We start from the raw sequence: 24,987 nt of genomic DNA, 5'->3' as shown, positions 1-24,987 counted from the left end.
AGGGTGAATCGAGGCCAGATTTCGATGTGTAAACGCACGCAGGATTGCTTTACAATCACATTCAGTCATTAGGGGTGACGCTTGCTGTGAGGGGTGATGTTATTTAGCATGCAGCATTTCTGTAGAGTGAAAATGAAGTCTATAGATAATGATCGAAGGGCTGGTGAGCAACGGTACTATTTACGGTCATAAAATCATCATGAGTCTGTCCGCTCATAGAGGTAATCATGTTTTAAAAGATTCAGCGTGTGCAGCTTTGTTAAACTGAATCTTTTGTAGCTTATTGATTTTTATTGCATATGACTGAGCAGACTCTTGGTGCTGATAGCTTTTGGATCTGGATCACTAAATATTTCTTTTGTTAAAAACATGATTTGGAGGATAAAAATTCAGACTAATTGGACTAAGATCTCTGTTGCTATAATTACTCGATTGCTGAAACAGATAGCAGGACTGTAAGGAACAGATGGTGTGCTACCCACAACCGGAACCTTTCACGAATGTCATTATAAACTCTTAAGACTCAAGTTTTGCACATTACATCCAAATCACATGAGAGAAAATACAGCAGAAATCAAAGCATTGTCCAGGATGACCAATTAAATCATTTTCAGAGGTGTTCCTCGGATCTCAGAAGTTTATGTTGTGTAATTGTTCAGTGGAGATAGATGATTCTTTGCTTCATTGCATCCCGTGTTCTTGCACAAAGAGGCCGTTTACTGTTTGTGTATCAGTATTTGGTTTCATTAGGCTTTCAAAAAGCTCCTTTAAAAACAATTTTACCATCATGCTGTTCTGAAGTGAGAAGGGGAAAAGGAAAGTTTGAGTAGTTTTGTCTCATATCATGGCTAATATCTTGATGGGTTGCTGATTATTCACAATATTTCTCGTTTAGGGCTGTGATTGTGTTCCACTGGAGGAAAGTAGACGGGTTCTTTCTTTTCCCGAACCCCTGCGCTGGAGTAAAACCCCGCTCTCGCCGCGCTCCACCCATTCACACCGATCGCCTCCGCCCTCGGACCGCCGGGAGTTTTGTCTGGTTGGTGTTCTGGGAGGGCGACCGTTCTTCTCATCTGGCACAAGGCAAAAAAAGGCTACGGAGGAGTGGAAACAGGCTGGAATAATTCATGATATGTGTTCGTTCTTACCTGAAAGAGTTTGCGTCATGGACTGATCGTGAGCACCGAGCAACTGGGCTTGAATCGTTTCGACAACTCTTCTAAATCTGCGACTTGGACCTACAAATATGAATTCACACACATCATGTAACGTCAATGGTGTGTAGTGGACCTCTGAAATGAGGCGGCAAAATCCCCTTTATGGGTTGTAAATGTTATAAATGAATGGAAATAATGAAAATGATTTCCATGTTAAAGGCACCATTTTTTTTACACTTGTAACACTTCTTTATACTATAATTTATATAATCATACTTATTAAAACTAAAAAAAAATTAGTTGTTGAAAATATGTAAAATACTGCTTACTATAAAAAATGTAATGCATTGAAATAGACCAAGTTTAATGATTTCCATGTTAAAGGCTAATGGAAAATCGTTTTATCTTACCATTGCTATAACATTTATTTCAATCATGACAACTTTCGAAAGATTTTTAGCATGGAAATGGATATGACAATGTTTATATATTTGGTCTTGGTGGAATAGATGTGCTTAGGCTGCTGCTGATATTTCTGTTTTTGTAGGTTATTGCTGCTGTGAGCATGACATGTTGCAGATCTATACAGGTGGAGCTGGGGAAGGTGGAGGGTATCAGAGGAACTGCGAAAGCGCGCTGCAAACTGCTATAGTGACGCTCACCGGCTGTTTAAATGTAGTGTTTCATGACAGAACTTGGTTTATAATAATTTAGATAATCATACTATTTATTAAAATCCAAGTCTCATGAACATTTTTAAATATTTAAATGAATAAATATATAAATTAATAAAAAAAATATTTAAAAAAATATATATATTTAAAATACTGCTCAGTGCTCACTAAATAAATAAAAATGAATTTAATGGAAACGATATGCTTGCTAATGGATTTCCATTCCCATAACATTGATACAATGATTTATATAATCATACTTTTTTATTAAAATCAAAGCCTTATTTTTTTTTATTTAGGATATTGAATACTGCTTAAGAATACTGCTACAATGAAATACTGTAAAAAAAAATTAAATTTAACAGTAACTAGCATATTAATATTTGCTTACTTTTTTTATACTGGCTGCAAAACAGATACAACCTCCTTCAGAAACTTTATCCGCTGGTGTCGCTGCTGCACGTTGTAAAATTGAGTGATTTAAACACTATTTGATCTCATGTTTTGTTTCTGTACTACAAATGAAATGCTCTGATACTTTACTGGCAGTGAGCAAATAAATCATTTCAATTAATCATTTATAAAAAAGCAGTTCTTACCTGATATGAGGCTAAAAGTTACACTATATATTCCAAAATCCTTCTGTCCATCCCTCTCTCTCTCGCGCTCCTGCTCTCTTTCCCCCTCAGAGAAGGAGATGTCTACCTGGAATTTGACAGGCTTCTGGAAGACAGACGGACCTCCAGAAGTCTTGTATTCTGCTCGGAAACTCGTCTGAGAGATTACGCTGTGACTGAGGGAGGGAATCTGAAGACAAAAGCAAGAGAGAAAGAAAAGAACTGATGCGTTTAGGTGTGTACATCATCACTGTTTATCAATCGATTAATCAGCTTATTAGAATGATTTCTGAAGGATCATGTGACACTGAAGACTGGAGTAACGATGCTGAAAATTCAGCTTTGCATCACAGGAATAAATTACATTTTAAAATATATTACAATAGAAAAGAGTACGTTTAAATTGTAATAATATTTGAGAATAATTCAGTTTTTACTGTATTTTTGATCAAATAAATGCAGCCTTGATGAACATAAGAGACTTCTTTTGAAAAAAAACACCAATCTTTTGAACAGTAGTGTGTATGTGATTAATTTAGATTAATCTGATTCATGTCATGTAATACATTTTATTAAAATGTTTAATCCATCGACAAAAAGCTGCACAAATCAGGTAGACTCACAGAGAGGAAGGCATGGACGATATCAGCTTTAATGGAACTAAGAGGTTTGTCTCTGATGACCACAAAAATCTGCTCTTCTTTCTCCAAACTGATGAAATTCCCAAACCAGGACCTTTTAGCCAGCCTGCCGGAACACAAACACAGACAGACAGACACATGAAAAAGCTGTAAAACTCGTCAAAATAATGCAGCACACTGAAGAATTATAAACTATAGATTACTATTGTCAATATATTTCTCTCTCAATAGCACATACAAGTCACCGTGACGTCTATTCAAAATGTGAGTGTGGACATCTGGAACATTTCATGTTTAGAATCTGGAGGATGTCACTCAAATATTCCCTGTCGAATGTTAGACATTGAGCTTTTGCAATATTTCTTATTTAGAATGTATGGGAATTTAATTGTGTAAAGATGCTCAACAGCTTTAATGAAACTGTTTCTTTTTCATATGCATTATGTTCCTTTAGGTGGGTGTTACCTAAAGGAACAGTAGCAAAAACAGTTAATAGCTCAATTATTCCTGTTTTTGGAGGACAAAAACCTTTTCCTAACATTATAAGTGGACCTCAGGGAATAAATTAATGTAACATAAAATGTACAATATACAGTAAACCCTTTAAAACAGAATGCAACTCTATCTAGATGATTCTTTGACAGACTTCTTGGCATCACACATGTGCTGGGATGGGAAATGTTTCTTACTCTGGGCTGGATTCTGGGGTTAAACTGGACATGTCCTCTGTGGTTGGCACTATTGGAAAGGTAAGAGTAAGAATGAAACATAGATATAACTAAATTTGATTATTTGAGAGTTTTATATTTCAGGGGTTTTCAAACTGAGATCCAGGCACCACCAGAGGGATGCAAGCAGTGTTATTTTAGTATCATTGATATATATTACAGTTTTTGTTAATATTTTGAATCAGATTTTATTTTTATATTGACTTTTTTTCACTTTAATTGTTTTTGTTAAAGTTTCAGTCATTTTGTTTTTTAAATTTGTGTATTTGTCATTTTTATTAGCATTATTATTGTTAATTTTATTTATTTAATTTTAGTAGTTAAACTTAAAGTAAAAGAAAATAAGGAATGTTGAAAAATAATTAGCTGAAATAAAATAAATTAACGTTTTTCTTAGTGCTCTCCAATCGATTAATCGTGATTAATCGCATCTAACATTAAACATTTGTAAAAATATATATGTGTGTGTGTGTATACTATGCATATATTATATATTTACAAAAATTGTATGTTTTGCGATTAATCGCGACAATTAATTGTTATTGCACTTAATGTTTATTTGATTTAAAGTAATGAAAATTATGTTAGTTAATGATATTAACCCTAGCTGCAAGGGAGTCTGGGTAAGTAAGCAAGTAAGTAAGTAAATAAATAAATAAAAAATATTATTTAACTTTCAGAAATAATTATTTCTTTATTTAAGGTCAGAAATAATGAGATTAATCAATTATTTTATTATTTATTTTATTATTAATTAACATAATTTTTCTTTAAGTTTATACATCTAAAAGTACTCTAATAATAGGAAGAAAAAAGATACAGTGTCAACTTAATAAAAGGTAAATATATTCCAGATATAATATTTTTTATTTATCACCAGAAATGGGTCTTGAAGGGTCCATGGCACCAAAAAGTTTGAAAACCCCAACAATACTTGATGAAATACTTCAAAACGTAAAGATAGCGGCCTGCACCCACCCTGCAGCTTGCGCCGGTGGAACCGCGGCGACCCCAACAGGTTGTTCTTCAGTGAGTTGAGGCGTGTCCTCCAGTGGGCGGAGCTACTGGCCGCCATGCCACCGCCTCCCCCTGGACTAGAGGGTGGGGTCAAGGAGAGTGAGCCCACGCCCACATTTCCTCCCTCGGCTCGGGAGGAAGAAGAGGAAGAGGAGGAGGAGGGTGGGGTAGCGGTGGGGGGGTGGGGGTGATGCACGGGGGTACCCAGGGGGGTTGGCAGGGGAGAGCCCTGAGGGGTGACCTGAGACATGGGATACAAGCTTTTAGTCACCGACTTCAGCACCGCAGATGGAGAAGGAAAGAAGAGGAAACGGGGAATGGGTGACAAGAGGGGAGAAGGGGAGGGAGAGCGGGAAGTGGAGGCGGGAAGGGGGAGGGACTTCATGGACTGGAGTTGGGGGCGTTCAGGTGCATTTTTAGATGGAAGCGTCTGCGTTTTGGGTTCATGCGATCGATTGGGACGAGTGACGGTGCTGCCGCTTCCCGCTTTGGTGGCGGCAACTACCTCTGGCTCGCTGAAGGTAAAGACAGGGCTCTGATGGGATGAGGAGGAGAAGAATCGGGTGGAGGAGTGAAGGCCGTGGCAGATGGAGAGAGAAACAGGAGTGAAAATGAGCAATGGCAGGTGATACGGATTAGTGCACAGTGATGGTGTATGGGGACGTGTGTGTGTGTGTGTGTGTGTGTGTGTGTGTGTGTGTGTGTGTGTGTGTGTGTGTGTGTGTGTGTGTGTGTGTGTGTGTGTCTAAGACTGACTGATGTGCATGTTCATATTAACTCGGTTCAGAAAATGTGAATGATAAAATGGCTAAATATTCAACTTGTGTCATAAAGATATAAGAAGCCTTTTTGGAAAAATGACAAACAAAATACTAACTCAAGGCATAGCTCATCCAAAAATTTAAAAAAGTGAATGTATAAATCTAAACATTAAAATAAAGTCCCATTAGTTGTTTAATGCATTGACTAACAACGAGCAACACTTTTTATTAATCTTTGTTAACATTAGTTAATAAGAATACAACTGTTCATTGTTAAAGGGATATTTCACCGCTGGAAAGATGAATGTGTATTTAAATTGGGTCATTTATGTAATAGAAATGTGAAATTATTGTAGAAGTTGGTGCCTTCTAGACTGAGAAAAGCCAAATGAATTTTTGGCTCATGTGGATGAAAGACAACAACTCCCAGAATGCACTTGCTTTGCTGCCCTACGAGGCCACGCCCAAGCCACGCCTACCGGTTACAGAGGGCAGTATCGGAAGAAATGATACAACTAGGCTACTAGTCGACTGGAAACTGAAAAGACGGCGTTTTATGGTGAGATCCCCCTATGGGCGGGTTGAAGACATGCGGGACGAGCTCCTCCTACTGGCTGGAGTCTCTAGCCTCTGGACACAAAAGCCTCTGATGAGCTAAATGATTATTTTTGTGTCATCAGAGGTTTTTTCCAGACACACAATACAGAAATCTCTCGTCTCAGGGGGACATGAGGGAGGGAAGCACGGTCATTCGAAAATACTACCGGGTTTCTACTGATACAAAGCTTAATGCTAATCGGTGAAGTATCCCTTCAATGTTAGCTCAGATCCATTAAATAATATTAATAGATAGCTATTTTAATTGTAATGCATTAGTAAAGTTAGTAACATTAACTAAGATTAGTAACATTAACTAAGATTTATATATGCTTTAGAAGTATTTTTCATTGTTAGTTCACGTTAACTAATGTAGTTAACTAATGTAGTTAACTAATGTTAAACAAAACCTTATTGTAAAGCATTACAAAATTGTAGTCTTGCTCACACGAGGCTATTATAGGACTTTAGAAGACTTGAAATCTAATACACTAGTCATATAGACTACTTTGTGTATTTTTTTATTATTATTTCGAACAATTTCTAACTTCGATACAATACCTTGAAAAATATCAATATTCAATACCATTTTCAAAGAACTTTTGACCACAAACAAAGTATTTTCATATAAACTGAATCTGGCTGTTTGAGATTACTCAGGCCCGATAGCTCTGAGTGGAATGATATGATAAAAACAATATATTATTATTATTATTATTATTATTATTAAACATATTACTATTGTAATTCAACTGCACTGTAAAATAAAAAAAATAACATTTCATAAAAAGTTCCTTAATTCTTTTTTATACTTGATATCTTCACTTGCAAGTGTTGAACACTCAGGCTTTTATTTTGGCAAAAAAAACTTTAGGGAAGCCTTTTACATTTTTGTGACAATCTCATTACAAATCTAGTGAAATGCTGCAATCATCTGTCCACAAAAATGTTGGAGATTATGCGATTGAGAAAAAGCATAAGCGGCACGTTCCATTCCCAAATGCATGTAGAGTTTGCTGCATTTATTGTGAATCAAGTCGCTCTGAGACGCTTAAAAAACACTTTATCATAACCTGCTAGCATGTAAGAATACAGTGCTGTGCTTTGCTCTTAAACACACAGCGCAACAAACTATATACTTATACTAGAAGAGAGTGTTTGCAGAAAATGAGTATCGAAACCTTTGCAAATATTTCAGTATCAATATGTATCGGGAAAATTATATTTTTGTCAACACCGCTGCTGAGTAACTCTGTTTGTATTCATAATTACAATATAAGGGTGACTAAATTATGATAGAATTGTCATGTTTGGTGAACAATCCCTTTAATAGAAAAAGGTTGGCAAACAGGCACTTACCCTGGGACTACTCAGAGGACTAGAAGAAAGGCCAGTTGATGCTCCACTAACAGATCGAGATCTGTGGTCAAGAGTCAATAGAGCTAAATCAATATTTACAAAGTTCCATATGTGCATTAAAGCATGTATATGAGTGTGTGTGTGTGTGTACCTTTGGCTGTGCGTGGAGGTGTCCAGCGCTCTGCGTGGGGGTGTTGGAGAGCCCTGCTCCGTCACACTCAGCACCTCCAGACTCTTCCGTTCGGGCCGGCAGCGGCCGTGACGGGTTAGCATGGGTGAGTCTACGCGCTTCCGCGGAGGGTCTGTATAGAAAGACAAAACGTTCGCAGTTTGCCTGTAGCTCAAACAGCAGAGTATGGCGCTAGCAACGCCAAGGCTGTGGTTTCGATTACCAGGAAAACTGATAAAATGTATACCATGAATGCAATGCACTGTAATTTCCGGAAAAGGCGCACCGGATCCAATTGCATTGTTGAAAGCAAAAAAAAAAAAACATAAGTCACATTTTATCATTACATTCAGAAATATTGTAAAATACTTGTTAATTAAAAAAGATACGTTTACAAACATTATAAACACTGTAAACGTTTTCGTTCCACTCAGTCCACAAAAAAATCCTTCAAATTTAACAGTATACAGAACAAGAATGAAAAATGTACATATTAAATAAAGATAAATTGAGCTCTTTAACTTTTTATGTTTGGCTGACTGCATTTTAGTTTGATGATGTATAGGCTGCGATGTCAAGTCGTGTGCACTTTGCGTTCTTGATGTCAATTGCATTATTTAAAGCGCCCCCTTATGCTTTTTCGAATATTAGCTTTCATGCAGTGTGTAATGTAGCTGTTTGTGAATGTAAAATGTCTGTAAAGTTTTAAAGATAAAAGTGCATGAAAAGAAAATTATTGGGCCCTATCATACACCCGGCGCAATGCAGCGTAAGTGTTTTTTGCTAGTTTCAGCCTGACGCAGTTATCATTTTCAAGTCCTGCGCCACGTTGTTTAAATAGCAAATGCATTGCGCCCATTTAAGCGCACATGGGCTGCTGGTCTGACAACGAGGTGTGTTCAGGTGCATTGTTGGCGTGTTGCTAGTTTGAGGCAACTGAAATAGACTGTGCCAACAGAAGCCTGGTCTAAAGTCTATGGCGCATTATATGTTTTTAATTTAAAGAGCGCGTTAGTAATGTGCGCCTATAGACGGGTCCACAACACTCTGCTTATTACACACACAGGGACGCGTAGCAACACACAAACATGCCAAATATTAAAAATAAAAGGATTACAACGTAAAAGATTAATATTGTGTACATAAAGATATGGTGGAATCCGGCTTGTCCCGTAGAAGGTCTGCTCGCACGCTTTAACCTCGCGCACGAGCAGATCTGTTTGCTCTCTGAAGATGCGTTCAGTTTTTCCGTTTGCAAATTCCGTCATGTAAATAGCTAATCCGCCATGGCGCGAGCACAACTGGCTGGAATGGGAGATGAGACTCTGGTTGGTTTATTTCACGTTACGCCGAAAACACACCCATTTCTCATTAAGAGAATAGGGACAACCCTTTTAGACCATGTGCCGCGCGCGCCGACCATTTTTCCGTCGTTAAACTAGCAAAAGTGGATTCCGACACGCCCAAACTGAACTTGCGCTGTGTGCTTTTTAGACCGTGCGCTTAGATCATTAAAATAGGGCCCTCTGTCTCTTAGAGGAAAGAATAGATTCTGAACTGCTGAAATGGAGTCTTAAGTAACTCCACTCTTACTTCCTGTTACAAACCTACGTGACAAAGTAAAAAAATCCAGCCTATGGTCTTCATTGGCTGTCCGTGAACAATATCTACTTTGACCCTCAAACACTGTAGTTGTAGCTGGTTTGGTTTGTGTTGTCTACATGCCGAGAAGACACCTTCTTTTCAGCGCTGCGAATCCACTTTTTTTTTCTGCTTTTTGAGAAATAAGATGACGTGGAATGCATATTATGAGAAAATTAAAGTTTTTTTTTTACCTTTGTTGCATCTATGATCTATAAACCCCATGTAGGAGACCTCCAAAACAAAATTAGGAACCTTTAAAGTAGCATAATGGGGCACTTTAAGTCGCTTTGGAAAATAAGTCGCAGCAGATTTCAGATGTATTCCGGAAAATACAGTAATTTGCTTTGGATAAAAGCATCAGCCAAATGTATAAATGCAAATGGCCACATGGTTTCACATGAGTACCTGTAACTTGATGCTGACCATTAGTTAAACTGTCATAAATATATGATTCTATAAACTGCACTTTATTTAACCCTTCGTTTAACTGTGTAAATGAACAATCCAGGGGAAAAGACACAAACCGATTTCATTTCTTGGAGGAAGATCCTCATCCTCATAGCTGGGATAGCGCTCTTTACGGTCTAACAGGAGATAATAGATCATCTTCTCTTGGTTATCTCTGAGGAATGGAGTGAGATAAATAATAAAAATGTTAAACATTAAGTAGTTTTCTGGTGAAAATGTGCATGGTACTTGCACTCACTCTTCACATTGCAGGTCTTGGGCCAGTTTAACCCGGTCCCTGAAACAGCCCAGAGAATACATGCTGTCCAGCACATCCGGGTCCAGCTCTGTCAGAGACATGATCCGGCCCATACACACACGCCTCGGGGGCGGCTGCTCCGGACACGGCTCATTGCGTCCAGCTCTTGATCACACACACACACAAACAAACAAACACACAGACCAACGTGAGCTGCCTGCACAAATCATCTGCGATTTTGCCAGTTGTGAAAGACACAGGCTGAAATCATTTTAATAGAAATAGAGATCCATTCATAAAATACAGCCATAATCACACAAATAATATGCTTTCGCTACATCTAACTTACAGTGATAGTAAGAATATAAATAATCAATAATATAAATAATCAATACTTACTGATACCAGGCATGTGTCTGGATGGCCTCTAGCTGCAGGGGGAGGACAACAGATGGTGTAAATAGTGTAATCTGCTGACAGGCAGATGGCGCTATAACTCGAGTAGTGTTGTAGTGAAGACCACTTAAACCGAGACCAAGTCAAGACCAAGACCAGTGTGTGTGTTGATACCAAAACAACAAAGCTCATCTTTGCACTGCAGAGGTGTCTAAATTGGTACAATTACAACTGCATAAATAATTGAATTGAACATTTGTATAAAATAAATATCACATTTGCAATCTTGCTCATATTTGTGAAAACAGCTATCTTGCTAATAATATTTATTGCTTAATATTATTAAATGTTATATATTTTTCTCTTGATCGGCCTTGAGATAAAATCCACAGTCCTCTTATGCCTGACTGTTTCGATTTCGGCAGTCCTATAAAATCATTGTACGACATGGATTTAATAAGTTTGGTTACGACATGTACGTAGACTGTACGATGATGACACTGATTAAATCGTAGGCTACGACGCAAGTTAGCATAGCATGTGCCAGTGGTAAACAAATAGAGCAAGATGAATCGCACTTTGCAATTGTGGTTTTTATGTGCGCGGAAAAAAAAGGAGGAAGTGAAAGAGGAGAATATAGACACAGTCATGGCTAGGGAAAAGCAAATGGAGCTTGAGGTAAGTAGAGTGCCATGTCGCGTTGATCAATACGCCATTTCATGGTGCACTTTTATTGGCTAGTCAGTAGATGTAGGTCGTAGCAGCAAACACACAGTGAGATGATCATGATACATGTCTGGCTATCTTTGGCCGCAAGACAGTGACAACGACCCTCACTGTACGATGTAGGAGCAACAACCACAGAAATCGCCACGATTGGTCATCATCGTACAATGTGTACCGGGCATTAGTCTGAGACAGAGACAAGACTGAGTACAGTACAAATAGGTAAAGACTCGAGACCGAGACAAGACCAGGACCTTCTTGAGTCTTGAGTACTACAACACTACATGATGTTGTATTAACTAAGTTCGGGAGGAGCACTTTCAGATAATTGAACCTATTTAAACACCTCTGTGGAGCACATTCGGATAATCAAAGCTAATTAAACACTAGGGAAGCACATTCAGTTAATCAACCCAATCAACGAGTTAAGAGGTACATACAGCAGACTTACCTCCATTTGTTGACAGTTTAACAGCATCCCTCCACCACCCTATCTCCTCACTTCTAGTCCTAACTACTCTTACAACAACCAGAGGGAGTACTCTGGGTTCGGACAAATTAAATTGAGCTCAGAGCCCTCCCCCCAGACAGCACGCCAAATATGCATAATCTTTACTCTGTTTAATTTGATGTAAGTGTGAACTTGTGAAATTGAAGTAAACAGCCAAGTGTAACAACAAGTATGCTTATTCACCGTGAATCTTTTTTCAGGGTCGACCTCTATCATGCCCCGCAGCAGAGCCTGGCAGTCGGGGGGGATGAAATGGGGCATGTGGAACACTCCACTCTTCACCTTCTCCAGCAGCTGCCGCAGGTTATCGTGGTCGAAGGGCAGAGCGCCCTGTGGATGGCAGACAGGAACACCCACATACATAAACACAGATGGTAGTGACATGCAACTTTTAACATTAACAACCTTTGAGCTAAAAATGAGTAATAGGTGATAAGTGAGGAAAATGCCCTCTGAGAAGCTCTCCTTAAAACTGAAGCGATTTCCTCCTCACCACTAGCAGAGCGAAGAGAATGACTCCACAGCTCCATACGTCAGCCCGTCGACCATCATATTTCTCACCCTACAGTAGAAGCCAAAAAAGGTAGTAAGGTCAATGGTACACCTTCAGACAGAATGATGCTTTAAAACATCTATGTTACTTTTTGGATCTATGGACCTACCCTGATAACTTCTGGACATGCATAATGAGGAGATCTGCAAATAGTTTGGGAAAACAGAGTATGGAAGGTTGTGAGAAGGTATAGTTTTTTAAAAAATATTTTCATTTAAAAAAAAAAAAAAAAAAAAACTTTGCAGCATTTATTTATGGAAATGAAATATAGTTAAGTAAGGAATAGGAATGGTGACTTGATAAAATGCTGCTGCTTCTTCTTCTGAGTCCAAGGACCAGATTTAATAAACAGGGAAAATTAGCGTGAGAGCGCAATTCCAAAAATAGGAGTGGAAAGTTCAAATTGAAGAACACAGACGTAGCCGAATCATTTCCATAATGACCAACGCAGTCTACCAAGAGCAGCGCAAATTAGCATCCGGTGGTTTTTGGGTGGTAAATAATGGTGCAAATACCAGTAAATTGACAAGCACAAACCTTAGTAAATCACCTTGCATGATTCAATAAATACTCTCCTCCCATAAGTTTTGTGTCTGAAAGGGAAACACCTACAAATGCATATGCAATAAGGTCAGCCGTAAAAATAACCCTGTTCATGCCTTGTCAGCGCTAATATTTCACTGCGTGTCTTTAGTAAATCCTGACAGTAGTTTTTAATGACAAATGAGGGTTTGCGCTGATGCACGCTGTTAGTAAATCTGGCCCAAAATTTCTAAAATTAATGCAGCCTAGATCCAGGGTTGCCAAGTTCACGGGTTTCACAGGATGATCCCCCAACCCCCCACCCATGTTGCTAGCAACATGCTAAAATATAGTAGCATCATGCTAGCTATGAGCTAAAACATTCTAGCAACATGTTAAAACATGTTTTGTGTTAAAACCTGTTACCAAAATGCTAAATCATGCTATCAACATGCTACCAAAATGCTAGCTACACGTTAAAGCATGAACACATTATTTTAGCAGATTCTAAAAACCAGCTAAAACATACTAGAAACATGCTAACAACTTCTAGAAACACATTAAAGATGCCAGCAACATGCTAAATTACCTTAGCCAAATGTGCTTAAACATATAACTACAATAACTAGTAGCATGCTATGTTAATGCTTACATATTATAAATCAGGCTATCAATGCCTAGCTAGCTAACTGGCTGTTTTTCTAACAGTATCTATTTAAACATCAAACTTTTACAAATATTTACAACTTTTAAACAAGCCTTTGTCAAGCTAACTTCAAAGTTTGTCCTGAAGAAATCTAACCTACTTCTCTAGTTGCTAGATTGGGCTATATAAAATTACTTTATATTAGCCTATTGAACAAATTCATTTATCAAGTTCTATCCTACTGCAAAAAAATGCCTAAGCTAAGTGAACAAGTGTTCTTACAGTAAAACCCTATTCAAGGTGCATTCAGTAGTTCTTTGGCAATCATTATAATGTTTTTTTGTGTACTTTAAGTACCGCTCCCACAATGTGTTAGACGATGTACTGCCATCTTTCGATGTGGATCAACATGATCATATTTTGTCTTTTTGTAGTATATTTTGATATACACGTGAGTTTTAGAGGGTGGTTTTACTGCACTTTTAAAATTTTAAATGTATGACTGTCATTGCATTAGATAACAAAACATTAAACCAAATGGCATTTGCTAACAATTATTTTGATTGTGTACCTTTAACAAAGCTGGAAAGCTCCATGCAATTTTCACAGAAATATCCATGTCCTAAACCATATACTATTGCAACGTGCAATAAAGCAAGCAACAGTATTACAAACCACACGCACATACAAAATACTCACCCACAGCTTGTCTCTAGCAGACTGTCTCCCACCTGTAGTGAGGCCATGCCAAAGTCTGCAATCCTGATATTGTTCCTCTCATCCAGCAGAAGGTTTTCTGGCTTTAGGTCTCTATGACTACAAGAGCACAGAGGACAAGCGGTTCTGAACACGTCACATACCAACAACCCCCCACAGAAAAAATACTTTGAAATAAATACAGCTCAGGGTGCAAAATATTCAGAAACATTAATATTTCACTCATCCTTGTCTTTATAGAGGCACACACCTGTATCTGCTCAACTTCGAGACTAGAGCTACAACCACCACATATGGAAATGAGTGACTAAAAACTCCTCACTTAATGCTCATGTTGAAAACAAACCATTGTCGATATACAATACATTATCAAACCACTCCACTATTTGAATGAGATTTTATTTTTTATATGTTCTTTATATTTTTATATGTTTCACTTTATAGTGCCCCAATTATGCTATTTTAATGGTCCCTAATGTTGTTTTGGAGTATCCTACAATAGGTTTACAAACATCCAATGTCAGAAAACACTTTGTCTCATATTATATATTGCACATCACCTAATTTCTCAAAGAGTCTGAAAACGATTCGTTCAAAGATTCAGTCTCTCTAAACCCCTCCTTTCCGAGAGCCTACTCTGCTCTGATTGGTCAGACGGCCCAGTCTGTTGTGATTGGTCGACAGCTTACAGCGTGTCAGAAATGAAACAGCCATTACCATATCTGAATTTCAGGTCTGGAGGCTTCCTCAGCACTTGATACACAGTGATACGAAAAGTAATGATGGTGTCAGTTTTTCCACATCGATTATAGCGCGAGTCCTTGTCCTTTTGAAATGCATGCAAAGCAGATTCGCCGCATTGAAAACCGGAACTTCTACCGGAACATGAACCAAACTCTTCCAGTCTCAGCAACGACAGTGTTTGAGGGTCAAAATAAAAGTTGTTCGCAGGCAGCCAATGAAGATCATAGGCTGGCATTATGCAAATTTGTTACATTGTTACGTAGGTTTGTAACAGGAAGTGAGACTGGAATTACTGACGACTCGTTCCGGCATTTGAGAATCGATTCTTTCTTTTCGGAGACAATAGCTTTATTTGTCATGCACTTTGATCTTTAAAACATTGCAGACATTTTACGTTCACAAACAGCTACACTGCATGAAAGGTATATTCGAAAAAGCATAATGAATGCACTTTCATTTTAGTTTTTATTAATTTGCATTTAGCATTATAATAACCTAAAAGTATATTTATTTTATTAAATACTGAAGGAGCAGCATAATTTATGACAAAGGAAATGAAAAAGAAGGTTTTGGTTTAAAACAGCTTGGAGCAAAAGGCCATATGCAAATACTTTTGTCACCATATTCAAATACAATTGAAAACCTATTCAAAATAACCACCAGTAAATGGTGTATTTTCCTGTATTATTTTTGCTTTTAATACAGCATTATTTTGGAAATACAATGTGAGTAAACAAACAAATCTCATTTGTGATGCAGTCAATGTGGGACCATTTTGCAAATAACTTTAACAAAATGGAAAAATATGTTCATGATTTTCATGAGCTAACAAAATATTAGGAGAAAAAAAAATGAAATGGCTTCACCCCAGGGCACTGTTGTATTTATTTATCGTTCTTATTTATATTATTTGTGTATGTGTGAGTATGCACATTTGTGTCTTACCATATGGAGTGACTATGACAGAAGTCCAAAGCAGATATGATTTGTCTGAAGAACTTTCGTGCCTCTTTAGGCGTCAATCTTCCCTTCTTCACCAAATAGTCAAACAGCTCTCCACCAGAAACATGCTCCAATACCAAATACCTGCATGAATGTGGAGGAAATGTTTTAAGAAGGGACAAATAACAAGGAGAAAGAACAATGTGCTCTGAGTGAAGCATTAAGAATTCATGTGAAAGGGTTCTAACTCACAGGTATTTGTTATTCTCATAAACATCATGGAGTTTCAACACGTGTGGATGTTCGATCAGTTTTAATATAGCAATTTCTCTCTCCACCTAGTTGAATGAAAAAAAAAAATCTTTATAAATAGCAAATTCTGAAGCACAATAAAGTAGCTTTTCATTAGCAAGAACATACCAAAAAGTACCGGGGTGTTCCTGTGTTTTGATGCATGTTCCATGGTAATACTATGTTTTTTGGCCTTGGAAAGGCATGTTAATACCATAGTACATGACGTACATGCATAATTATAATTAACCAAAACTAAAACCATAAAAAAAAACTTTTTTACTTGAAACGTAACTTGAAATAAAATCATCATTAACTGAAATAACTAAAAATTTTAAACATATTTTAAAACAGCTAATAAAATGGCAAAAACAACTAAAACTTGAACTAAAATAAAAATAAATTCACCAAATGTAAAAATGAAAAACTAATTCTAATTGTTAATAGAAACTATAATAGTATCTCAATGATACTAAAATAACACTGGAATATGATAATACCATAGTATCTGATACCTTCACTGCACCATGGTAAAACATAATACTTTTAACAGGTAGAATATTATAATTTAAATTGAAATGAATTATTAGTGACATGTGTGACACTACGAAAACTACAGCAATAAAAAGTACAACATTACTGTTTCCTTACCTTCATCAACACAGATTCTGAGAGCTTTTCTCGGTTGACTATTTTGATGGCTACTTTTTGACTAGTGATGCAGTGAATCCCAAGCTTCACCAGACCTATTGACATTCACCAGACAATTCATCAGCGATGACTGCTTTGAAAACAGTAGAAATTACAGACGAAAACGACGTCTCCTTACCTGTCTGGCCCTTCCCGAGAGTCTTTTCGAGTCGATACGGCCCCACATACTGAGCTGTCTGGGTCACTGACAGTTCCTTAGACATAGTGGCGGCCTGGCTCCTGTTAAACTTGCTACTGCATGCAATATTATCACAGCGTACTGTTTCTGAGCTGAGTTTTTCTACAATAGTCTTGCAGGGGTCTGCAACAACCCGGAAATATATCCATGCTGAGCGTGGGATTCCCTAAAATCTGTCTCGGCAACAGTCACACGGGCCTGTTAATTATTCTGAAATCTTTCAGGCTTGTACTGTGAGTCATGTATGTAGCAGAGTGGAAAGATACAGATGGCAATGTAAAGATAGAGTTAGGTCCATAAAAGCAGCCTAATTCATAGCTTTGCCAATCAAAGTCACCCTTCTCAGACTTTTAATTCACAGCGCATGCCATGACAGAGAGCCAGGTGCAGTATTGATGAGCTGCTGTTAGTAGACTTATGATCAGTGTTTCTAGATGTATCTACCAGCTGGCCATCACCTCATAACAAACACCATTTAGAAAGTCCTCCTTACCCGTGTATACTGTACATACAATATAAGTGGACTCAAGCCTTCAGGACACTTATGCTAGGCCTGAATCACAGGTAAAGGAACCAGAATCTTACCATTTACTGTTAGACAAACAGGTAAATATAATCCCGATTCAAATCTAGCAACATATCCCAAAACTCAAGTCCGATCGTGTGTCACTGTAAGGAGATCCAGGTTGCGCTGCTTGCTCTCGCATCACTGTAGCGGATGTACCCGATCTGTTTCATCTGTGCTGCTGCTGATGTTGAGCTCAGACCGCAGCATCCTCATCCTCATCCTTCTCTTCTCCGCCGGTCCCGCGCACGCTCGCGCCCGCTGGCCACTTTTGGGGAAGGGATTTGATGTTTTTGATGCAAATGTATACGTTGCGCACTGATCGCTGATATCTTGTGTGTCTTGACGGTATTTGCGTTGTAAAGCGTTATTTTCTCCGTTCTGGTTCCTCGCATCAGCATCCGGGTCCCACACCCTCCTCCTCCTCCTCCTCATCATCATCAACCCTCCCTCTCAACACACTCACCCCACTGCACCTCTCGCTACAGATCTGGACATTACAGCAAAAAAATGTACCACAGAGGTACAGTCATGGTATCAAATACTCTTTTAAAGTAAAAGGTTCTTTTTAAAATAGCCTATTCTAAAAAATATATATTTAAGAACTGTTAACAGATAGGCGTTGGGGAACCAAAAATGGCATCACTGCGAAAATCCGCTCTTGGAACCTTTATTCTTTATTTTTAAGAGTGTAGGCTTCAATGATAGGCTATTTTATACGTTTGTGCACTCAATGGTTTACATAGGCCTATTCTTTTTCTCTATTGTTTTTAGCATACGCTTTTATCCAAAGCGCGCGACTTACAAAAGAGGAGATAAGCAATCAAGTCAACAAAAGGGCAACACTATGTAAGTGCTGTGACAAGGTTAGTTTAACGACAAACAAACAAAACTGATCAAATAGCCAATATAGAGCTCCAAAGAACGCCGTGGTATCACAGCTAACAGGGAATGTTCTCGGGACTTTGGCTCACGTTCTGTCAAGGTTCTCTCTCAAATGTTATAAAAAAAACATTCTTTAAGTGACGTTAATAGAATGTTAGTTCAAAGTTGTCTGGTCTGTAAAGGTTCGCCCAAAAGTGAAAACTCTGTCATTAATGAGCCTACTCACCCTCATGTCGTTCCAAACCCGTAAGACCTTCATTTCCGGAACACAAATTAAGATATTGTAGCTGAAATCCGAGAGCTTTCTGACTGTAACGTTATTGCCACTTTCAAGGTCCAGAAAGGTAGTAAAGACATCGTTAAAATAGTCCATGTGACTTCAGTGGTTTAATCTTAATGAAGCAACGAGAATTATTTTTTGCGCAAAAAACCCTAACAACTTTATTCAGCAATTTCTACTCTTCCATGTGAGTCTCTGACGCTGTTCACGTGAGCACCACGGTGATGCTGACAGGAGCAGGCCAATACTCTGAAGGTGAACAAAGCTCTTACAGGGTTGAAAGGACATGAGGGTGAATAATTAATGACAGAATTTTCATTTTTGGATGAATAATCCCTTTAATAATCCCTTTAACATTCTCAAAATGTTAGCACAAAAACGTTAGCTATTTAGCTATAGCTATTTACACCTAATTATTTTCTGAAACGTTTTGACAAATACTTTACTAAGCCTACTTGTATCAGAACGTTAAGAAAACTTTTAAAAGTGAACATTACTTTTAAAAGTTTGTAGGGTTTTGGGTTTGCAAAATGATAATGAAAATAGAACAAAATAGAAAAGGTTAGCATACCCCTCCCAAAAAAAACCCCCTTTTTTTAAATATTTAAAAAACGTGAAGTTTGGAACGTTCAGAGAACATTCAGAAATAATGCTTTCATAACTTAATGAAAACGTTACCAAAACGTTCTTAAAACATGTTTTTGTTCTTAGAACATGTCCAAAAATATGGTATAGGTCATGGAAATATATATATATTTTTACATGCATACTTTTTTTAAGGTTTTGAAATGTAGCCTACCTTTTCTATAAGTATAAAAATAACAAATCAGGCAATATCAAAGTTTTAATATACTTCACCTGTTAAGAGTTAAACAAGGTCACACAAGGTTCTGTTGAGTTTATTATTTTTATTTTATGTCATTGTGCTCATATATTCTGTCACAACCATGATGCGTCAATCCAGTTATACAAATTGCATTTTTTTTTTTTTTTTTTTTTTCTAATTTTACGTAGGTCTGTAGCCAGCAGTATACCATAAAAACTACATGGCAACAGCATGATTATTATGTGATGAGAAATATGAAATTTGTTTTGTCAGCACCTTTAGAATTTCTTCAATAGATAGTGCAGTCAGTTGCACTTATGCCGAACGAGCAGCACTGCAGTGTACTTGGCATGAGTTATCAAGTAAGCAGACCACTGCAGTTCAAGGTAAATCAATCACTGCGTACAGTTAATTATTATGAAGACATTTAGTGTCAGTTATTTTATCACTGTTATATACCTCAGTGTGTGTGAGAGTAATGGCAAAATAAATAAACAATTATAGTAATTTATTCAAAATCAGATGAAATGCATTGTGCTTTTTCACAGTGTACATTTGAACAAAAAAAAAAAAACTGGATACTTCTTTCTTTCACAGTTACAAATAACATGGACGACATGAGGGACACCGAGAGGACTTCTCAGGATCAAAATATACAGTTCCATTGCTTTCCAGGACTTGCACCCCTTTCACTGCCCTTAAAATGGTTCAGTCCAGTACAATGTGAGGGAATGCAAGGACACTGGAGGACCCAGAAAGGAAGGACCTTAGTTAAAAATAGCAGAAGAAAATCAGAATGGACAAATCAATGCATTCATCCAGACTGAAGACATTATCATTTCACGATACTATTGTAATGAAATACTCTATGTGATACGAATAAAATGATCAAGTACTGCAAATACATTTCAAAGAGTATAAAAGTTCAACTAAAACATCATAAAATACTTACATGTAAAATCATGTCCCCCTCACGAGGCGGCTGTGGCCCCCTTCACACAGGCCTCAAAGGCTTCCAGCAGCTCTTTACAGCCCTCTGCTCCTTTCCCCTGAACACTGCAAATATATATAGGGTGGTTAATATGGTCATTACTTCAGAGTTTTGCTTTTTTAAGATATGGATTGTTGGTTTAAAGCACCCCTAATATGCTTTTTCGAATATTAGCTTTCATGCAGTGTGTAATATAGCTGTTTGTGAATGTAAAATGTCTGCAATGTTTTAAAGATCAAAAAGTGCATGACAAATAAAGTTATTGTCTCTGAAAAGAAACAATCGATTCTCAACGAGTCAATTCCAGTCTCACTTCCTGTTACAAACCTATGTAACAATGTTACAAATTTGCATAATGCCAGCCTATGGTCTTCATTGGCCGCCTGTGAACAACGTCTATTTTGACCCGCTCTCAAACACTGTAGTTGTAGCTGAGACTGGAAGAGTTTGTTTTGTGTTGTCAAGAAGATGCTATTTTAATCACTCCCAATCCACTTTGCATGCACTTCAAAAGAACTTGGCTGGAATTGATAAGGAAAAAAAAACGACACCATGGTTCCTGTTCATATCACTGTGTATCAAGAGCTGAGGAGCTGTAAGTCAGATGACTGTTATCTGTCGACCAATCACAACAGACTAGGCTGTCTGTCTGACCAATCAGAGCAGAGTAGACTCATGGAAAGAAGGGGTTTAAAAAGACTGGATCTTTGAACAAACTGTTTTCAGACTCTGACAAACTAGGTGATGTGCATGAGAACATTAATGTGTTTTTTGACATTGGATGCATGTAAACCTATTGTAGGAGACTCCAAAACAATATTAGGGACCTTTAAAATAGCATAATATGGGGCACAATTGTTTTTTGGAAAACTGACACGTCCTGCAGTGTGCACTTAACACTTAGCTTATGTTGAATTACATCTTTCACATTTATTTAGAATTAATAATAAAGCCAGCATGACCGGTTGTCACACCCTCACTTCATCAGAGAAGAGATTTTGCTGCAAGAGGGAGGGAGGTTATTTATGAATTAAAAATAATTATGATGTGCACGGATGAACCATTCATAATAAATGCAATATTTCATATAAAAACAACAACAAGAATTGTCTATTTTGATTCCATGGTGACTTTATAAACACATTTTTAGTGGCACATAAAATCTAAAATGTATACTTTCCCATATAGATTTATATCATGATGTCATTTGAAAAGTCTAATGGACATGTTATGCATCAACTACCCTAGATTTATATGTGCTAAAATCAAATAAAAATAAAAAGATAAGAAATATTTCTTACACACTAGCCGGGTTTTGCACGTGACAGCCCCCTTTACCCTCATAAATAACGCAGACATTGCAATACAGGAGATGTAAGGTGAGCTGTGAGCACTCCCTCGCCGCTCCATGTGTGAGTCTATTTAAAACCACATCAGAGATATACATTACTTAAAGTTCATGCTAAATTTGGCATCAAACGGAGACAGCATTTCACTCTGAAAGTTTTTGCATACAAATATAAGACATATTTATATGTTGGCCTGCATGTGTTTATGCATATAGCCAGGCCTATCTGACTTAACTTTCATCCTGCAAAAACCCTTGAACGGTGCCGTGTGGTCATTTTTACAGGACAATTTTACGTTTTTTTTGTTTTTTTTTTATCGTAATGGTACGAAACTTGGTAAAGTATTTGGCACTTGCTATGTGAACACATACACAAATCCTGGACATGATTCAAAAAGGTTAATGGTACTGAAAATACTTGTAGGCTACTGTTTTGAAAAATATGTTTCATTTAGAAATTTAAAATCATACTTTAAGTAGTATAATCTGTGTCTTCTTTAAAAAGAGACCAAACTTAAGTCTGTGCTCCAAAGCAATCAAGATTTACCACAGTTCATTTTCAGTTCTATGCTCAAAAAGTGATTAACAGGTAATAAATGGATCATAACTTTTCTACAAATATCATTTAGTACCACAAAAGCCTCTAAAAATACAAAATATTAAATAAAAAAAAACATTAATTTCATTTACATAAAAGAAAATAAATCTGTAATTTTTACCGCCATCTGAGCAGGACCAGATGGTTAATTGTATTCTTTTTGTATCTCAAATACTGGATTTGCACTGAATGATTATTTAATTAATTTGATACATAATGCAATACTCTGTTCTTACAAATGCTTTATTTTATGTGTAAGTGGCCAAAACAGAAGTGATGCACTGCAAATGACGAGTGCTCTTGACTAAATCAGTTAAGAGATAGTAGATTGTGAATGGAACAACTTGTGCAACTCACCGTAAAGTTCACAATATTGTGCCATTGTGTGAGTGCATTGACCTCTGACCTTTTGACCTAGAAATAGAGCACTTTGCTTTGTTAACAATTACAGATGGAGGTTAATCATTTGTGCGTGAATGCGTACGATGCGGGCAAAATGACATGAGCTTTATTCAGAACCTATTGTAAAATGCATTACCTAAACTCTGTTGACATCAAATGTACTAAGAGTGTTGCAGCCTCATGCTTTAACTTAGCAACATGATGGCTAACATGGGTAATTTTCCACCTCCATCATCACTTCCAAACCCTGCTCCCCCCAGCACATGTGCTCAATCTTCTCTCCTGTCATTCTGTACCCAACACGTCTCATTCACAAACCACTACAGATAACCTATATACACACAGAGGTTTTGTGATGCATGATAAAAACTTATATTACAAACAAACACACTCACGCTGAGCTATAAAGCATGTAACAGCTCATCAAAAGAGCACCAGATACAGATTCACAATTCAATTTTGCTCTAATGTATTTGGTTTTGATATATCCTTACTGAAATATACTCACCATTTGTCCAGCTCATCTTTGGTAACCTTGCACTGAGCAGGAACTTCTTCTGGCATTTTTCTTTGTTTGTGTGACAAAAGTCAGAGAGCTGAGGAAAACCTTTAAGAACGTACAGGGTGAACAACCCATATATATAGGATTACTTCCCAGACTGTGGGTGGGAAGGAGGAAGAGAGGGAGGAGAAACAGGCTGCAAAAAGTGTCAGAGAGGGCTGAGATATGGTAAAGGTGACCTGGGCAAAATTAACCTCAATGGAATGAGCTTACTAGGTTAGAGAGCAAGTTTAAAAAAAAAAAGAAGAAAAAAAAACTATTTGAAGAAACTATTTAAACTATTTAAAAGAGTCGTATTATTTTTTATGTGTAACCTTTTTTCCCATATAAACTGGCTAGTCTTACATTTTGTGTATTGTTAACAGGAGGGTGAGTGAATGATGTCTGAATTAAATTTCAGTTTTTCTTGGTAGAAGTTACTGCCCGGGGAGATTCTCAAATATGATTTACATTTTTAATATTACCAAATATATTATGAAGACGTATAATAGTGAAATAGCTACTGAATGGATCAGCACACTCAGCACCGCAGCGCGCTATCCCTCAATCAAACACTAGATGGCGCAGCGCTCTACAATGGCCACTGCGGGGACAGTCTGTCCCTGTCACAAACCGAAATAGGCCAAGGAAAATGAGCGACAAGACCTCAGATACAACCAACAAAATGCTCCGACTTTTGAGAGAAAATACATTAATGATAACAAATTAATTTAATATGTTCAAAAAACAACAGTTTAATGTTGTTCAAAGGCCATTTTATGCCGTTATTTTGTAGTTCTGGGCTGGCGACACGTTTATCTGACGTCATTTCCTACCTGCTTACGTAATGAGCGTCTTTTTTACTGACCACATAAACATAATCTAATGGATTTGACCATTAGTAGCCCTATAAACTGCGTTCAGTGCCTATATGAACAAAAAAGACATCAAAACATTATCCGACTGGACATTGGAATAATATAGCCTATAATATAATATAAAATAATATAATATAATATAATATAATATAATATAATATAATAAACGTGTTAAGTTACTCGAAATAAGTAGCTATGCCTACTAATTACATCATCATCAACTGTGTAATTAGATTAGGCTACTGTAGTTCTCTCTAAAAAGTATTGCATTAGCCTACTTATTAATTACTTTCTAAAGCCCATATTAACCTTGACCAGTTCAACAATACAAGGAGAGACGTGAAACTGCTCTTTTAATTCTTTCAAATAAATGATGTAAAATTATTCTTGAACTGGCCAAAGTATTTAGGTTACATTAAAAACATACATTTTAACAATACAGAGCTTCAATTTCAATGTTAAATCCACTATTGTTTTATATAGAATTGTTCTATAACAGTATTTCATGCAATTACATCAAACTGTAATTAAATTACAGAAAAATTAAGAGTAATCCCTTACCTAATTTTCCAAGGGAAAAGTAACTAAATTACTTAGTAATGCATCACATCCAACACTAGGCCTACATAACCACTGTCTAATGCTGTGAACATATCCTGAATGTTA

General features: G+C 37.1%; 1 protein-coding gene and 1 long non-coding RNA gene across 3 annotated transcripts; both read right to left on the bottom strand.

Annotated features, from left to right (window-relative positions):
- Nucleotides 1–891: 891 nt before the first annotated feature.
- Nucleotides 892–17,032, bottom strand: brsk1a (BR serine/threonine kinase 1a; the record flags this gene model as incomplete). 2 transcript variants are annotated; one of them, XM_081392367.1, is made up of 19 exons in its annotated part: nt 892–1,094; nt 1,149–1,238; nt 2,431–2,638; nt 3,072–3,195; nt 3,779–3,827; nt 4,796–5,075; nt 7,552–7,612; nt 7,703–7,853; nt 9,889–9,986; nt 10,071–10,235; nt 10,470–10,501; nt 11,887–12,033; nt 12,197–12,265; nt 12,366–12,399; nt 14,124–14,240; nt 15,831–15,971; nt 16,080–16,165; nt 16,770–16,864; nt 16,948–17,032. In XM_081392367.1, the coding sequence occupies 19 exons, from the start codon at nt 17,030–17,032 to the stop codon at nt 892–894; spliced, it is 2,235 nt and encodes a 744-aa protein (XP_081248493.1). The 2 variants fall into 2 exon arrangements, with proteins under 2 accessions (XP_081248493.1, XP_081248494.1); XM_081392368.1 differs by having other exon boundaries at nt 892–1,073.
- A 3,024-nt stretch (nt 17,033–20,056) lies between these two features.
- Nucleotides 20,057–23,564, bottom strand: LOC308706623. Its single transcript, XR_014032060.1, has 3 exons — nt 23,411–23,564; nt 20,516–20,619; nt 20,057–20,329 (listed from the first exon to the last, which is right to left on the bottom strand). It is a non-coding gene; the product is annotated as an uncharacterized lncRNA (long non-coding RNA).
- Between the last annotated feature and the right edge of the window lie 1,423 nt (nt 23,565–24,987).

The sequence above is a fragment of the Scardinius erythrophthalmus genome (genome assembly GCF_964197995.2).
Source record: "Scardinius erythrophthalmus genome assembly, chromosome: 18".
Lineage (NCBI taxonomy): Eukaryota > Metazoa > Chordata > Actinopteri > Cypriniformes > Leuciscidae > Scardinius > Scardinius erythrophthalmus.
This window is presented reverse-complemented; position numbering and strand designations above follow the sequence as displayed.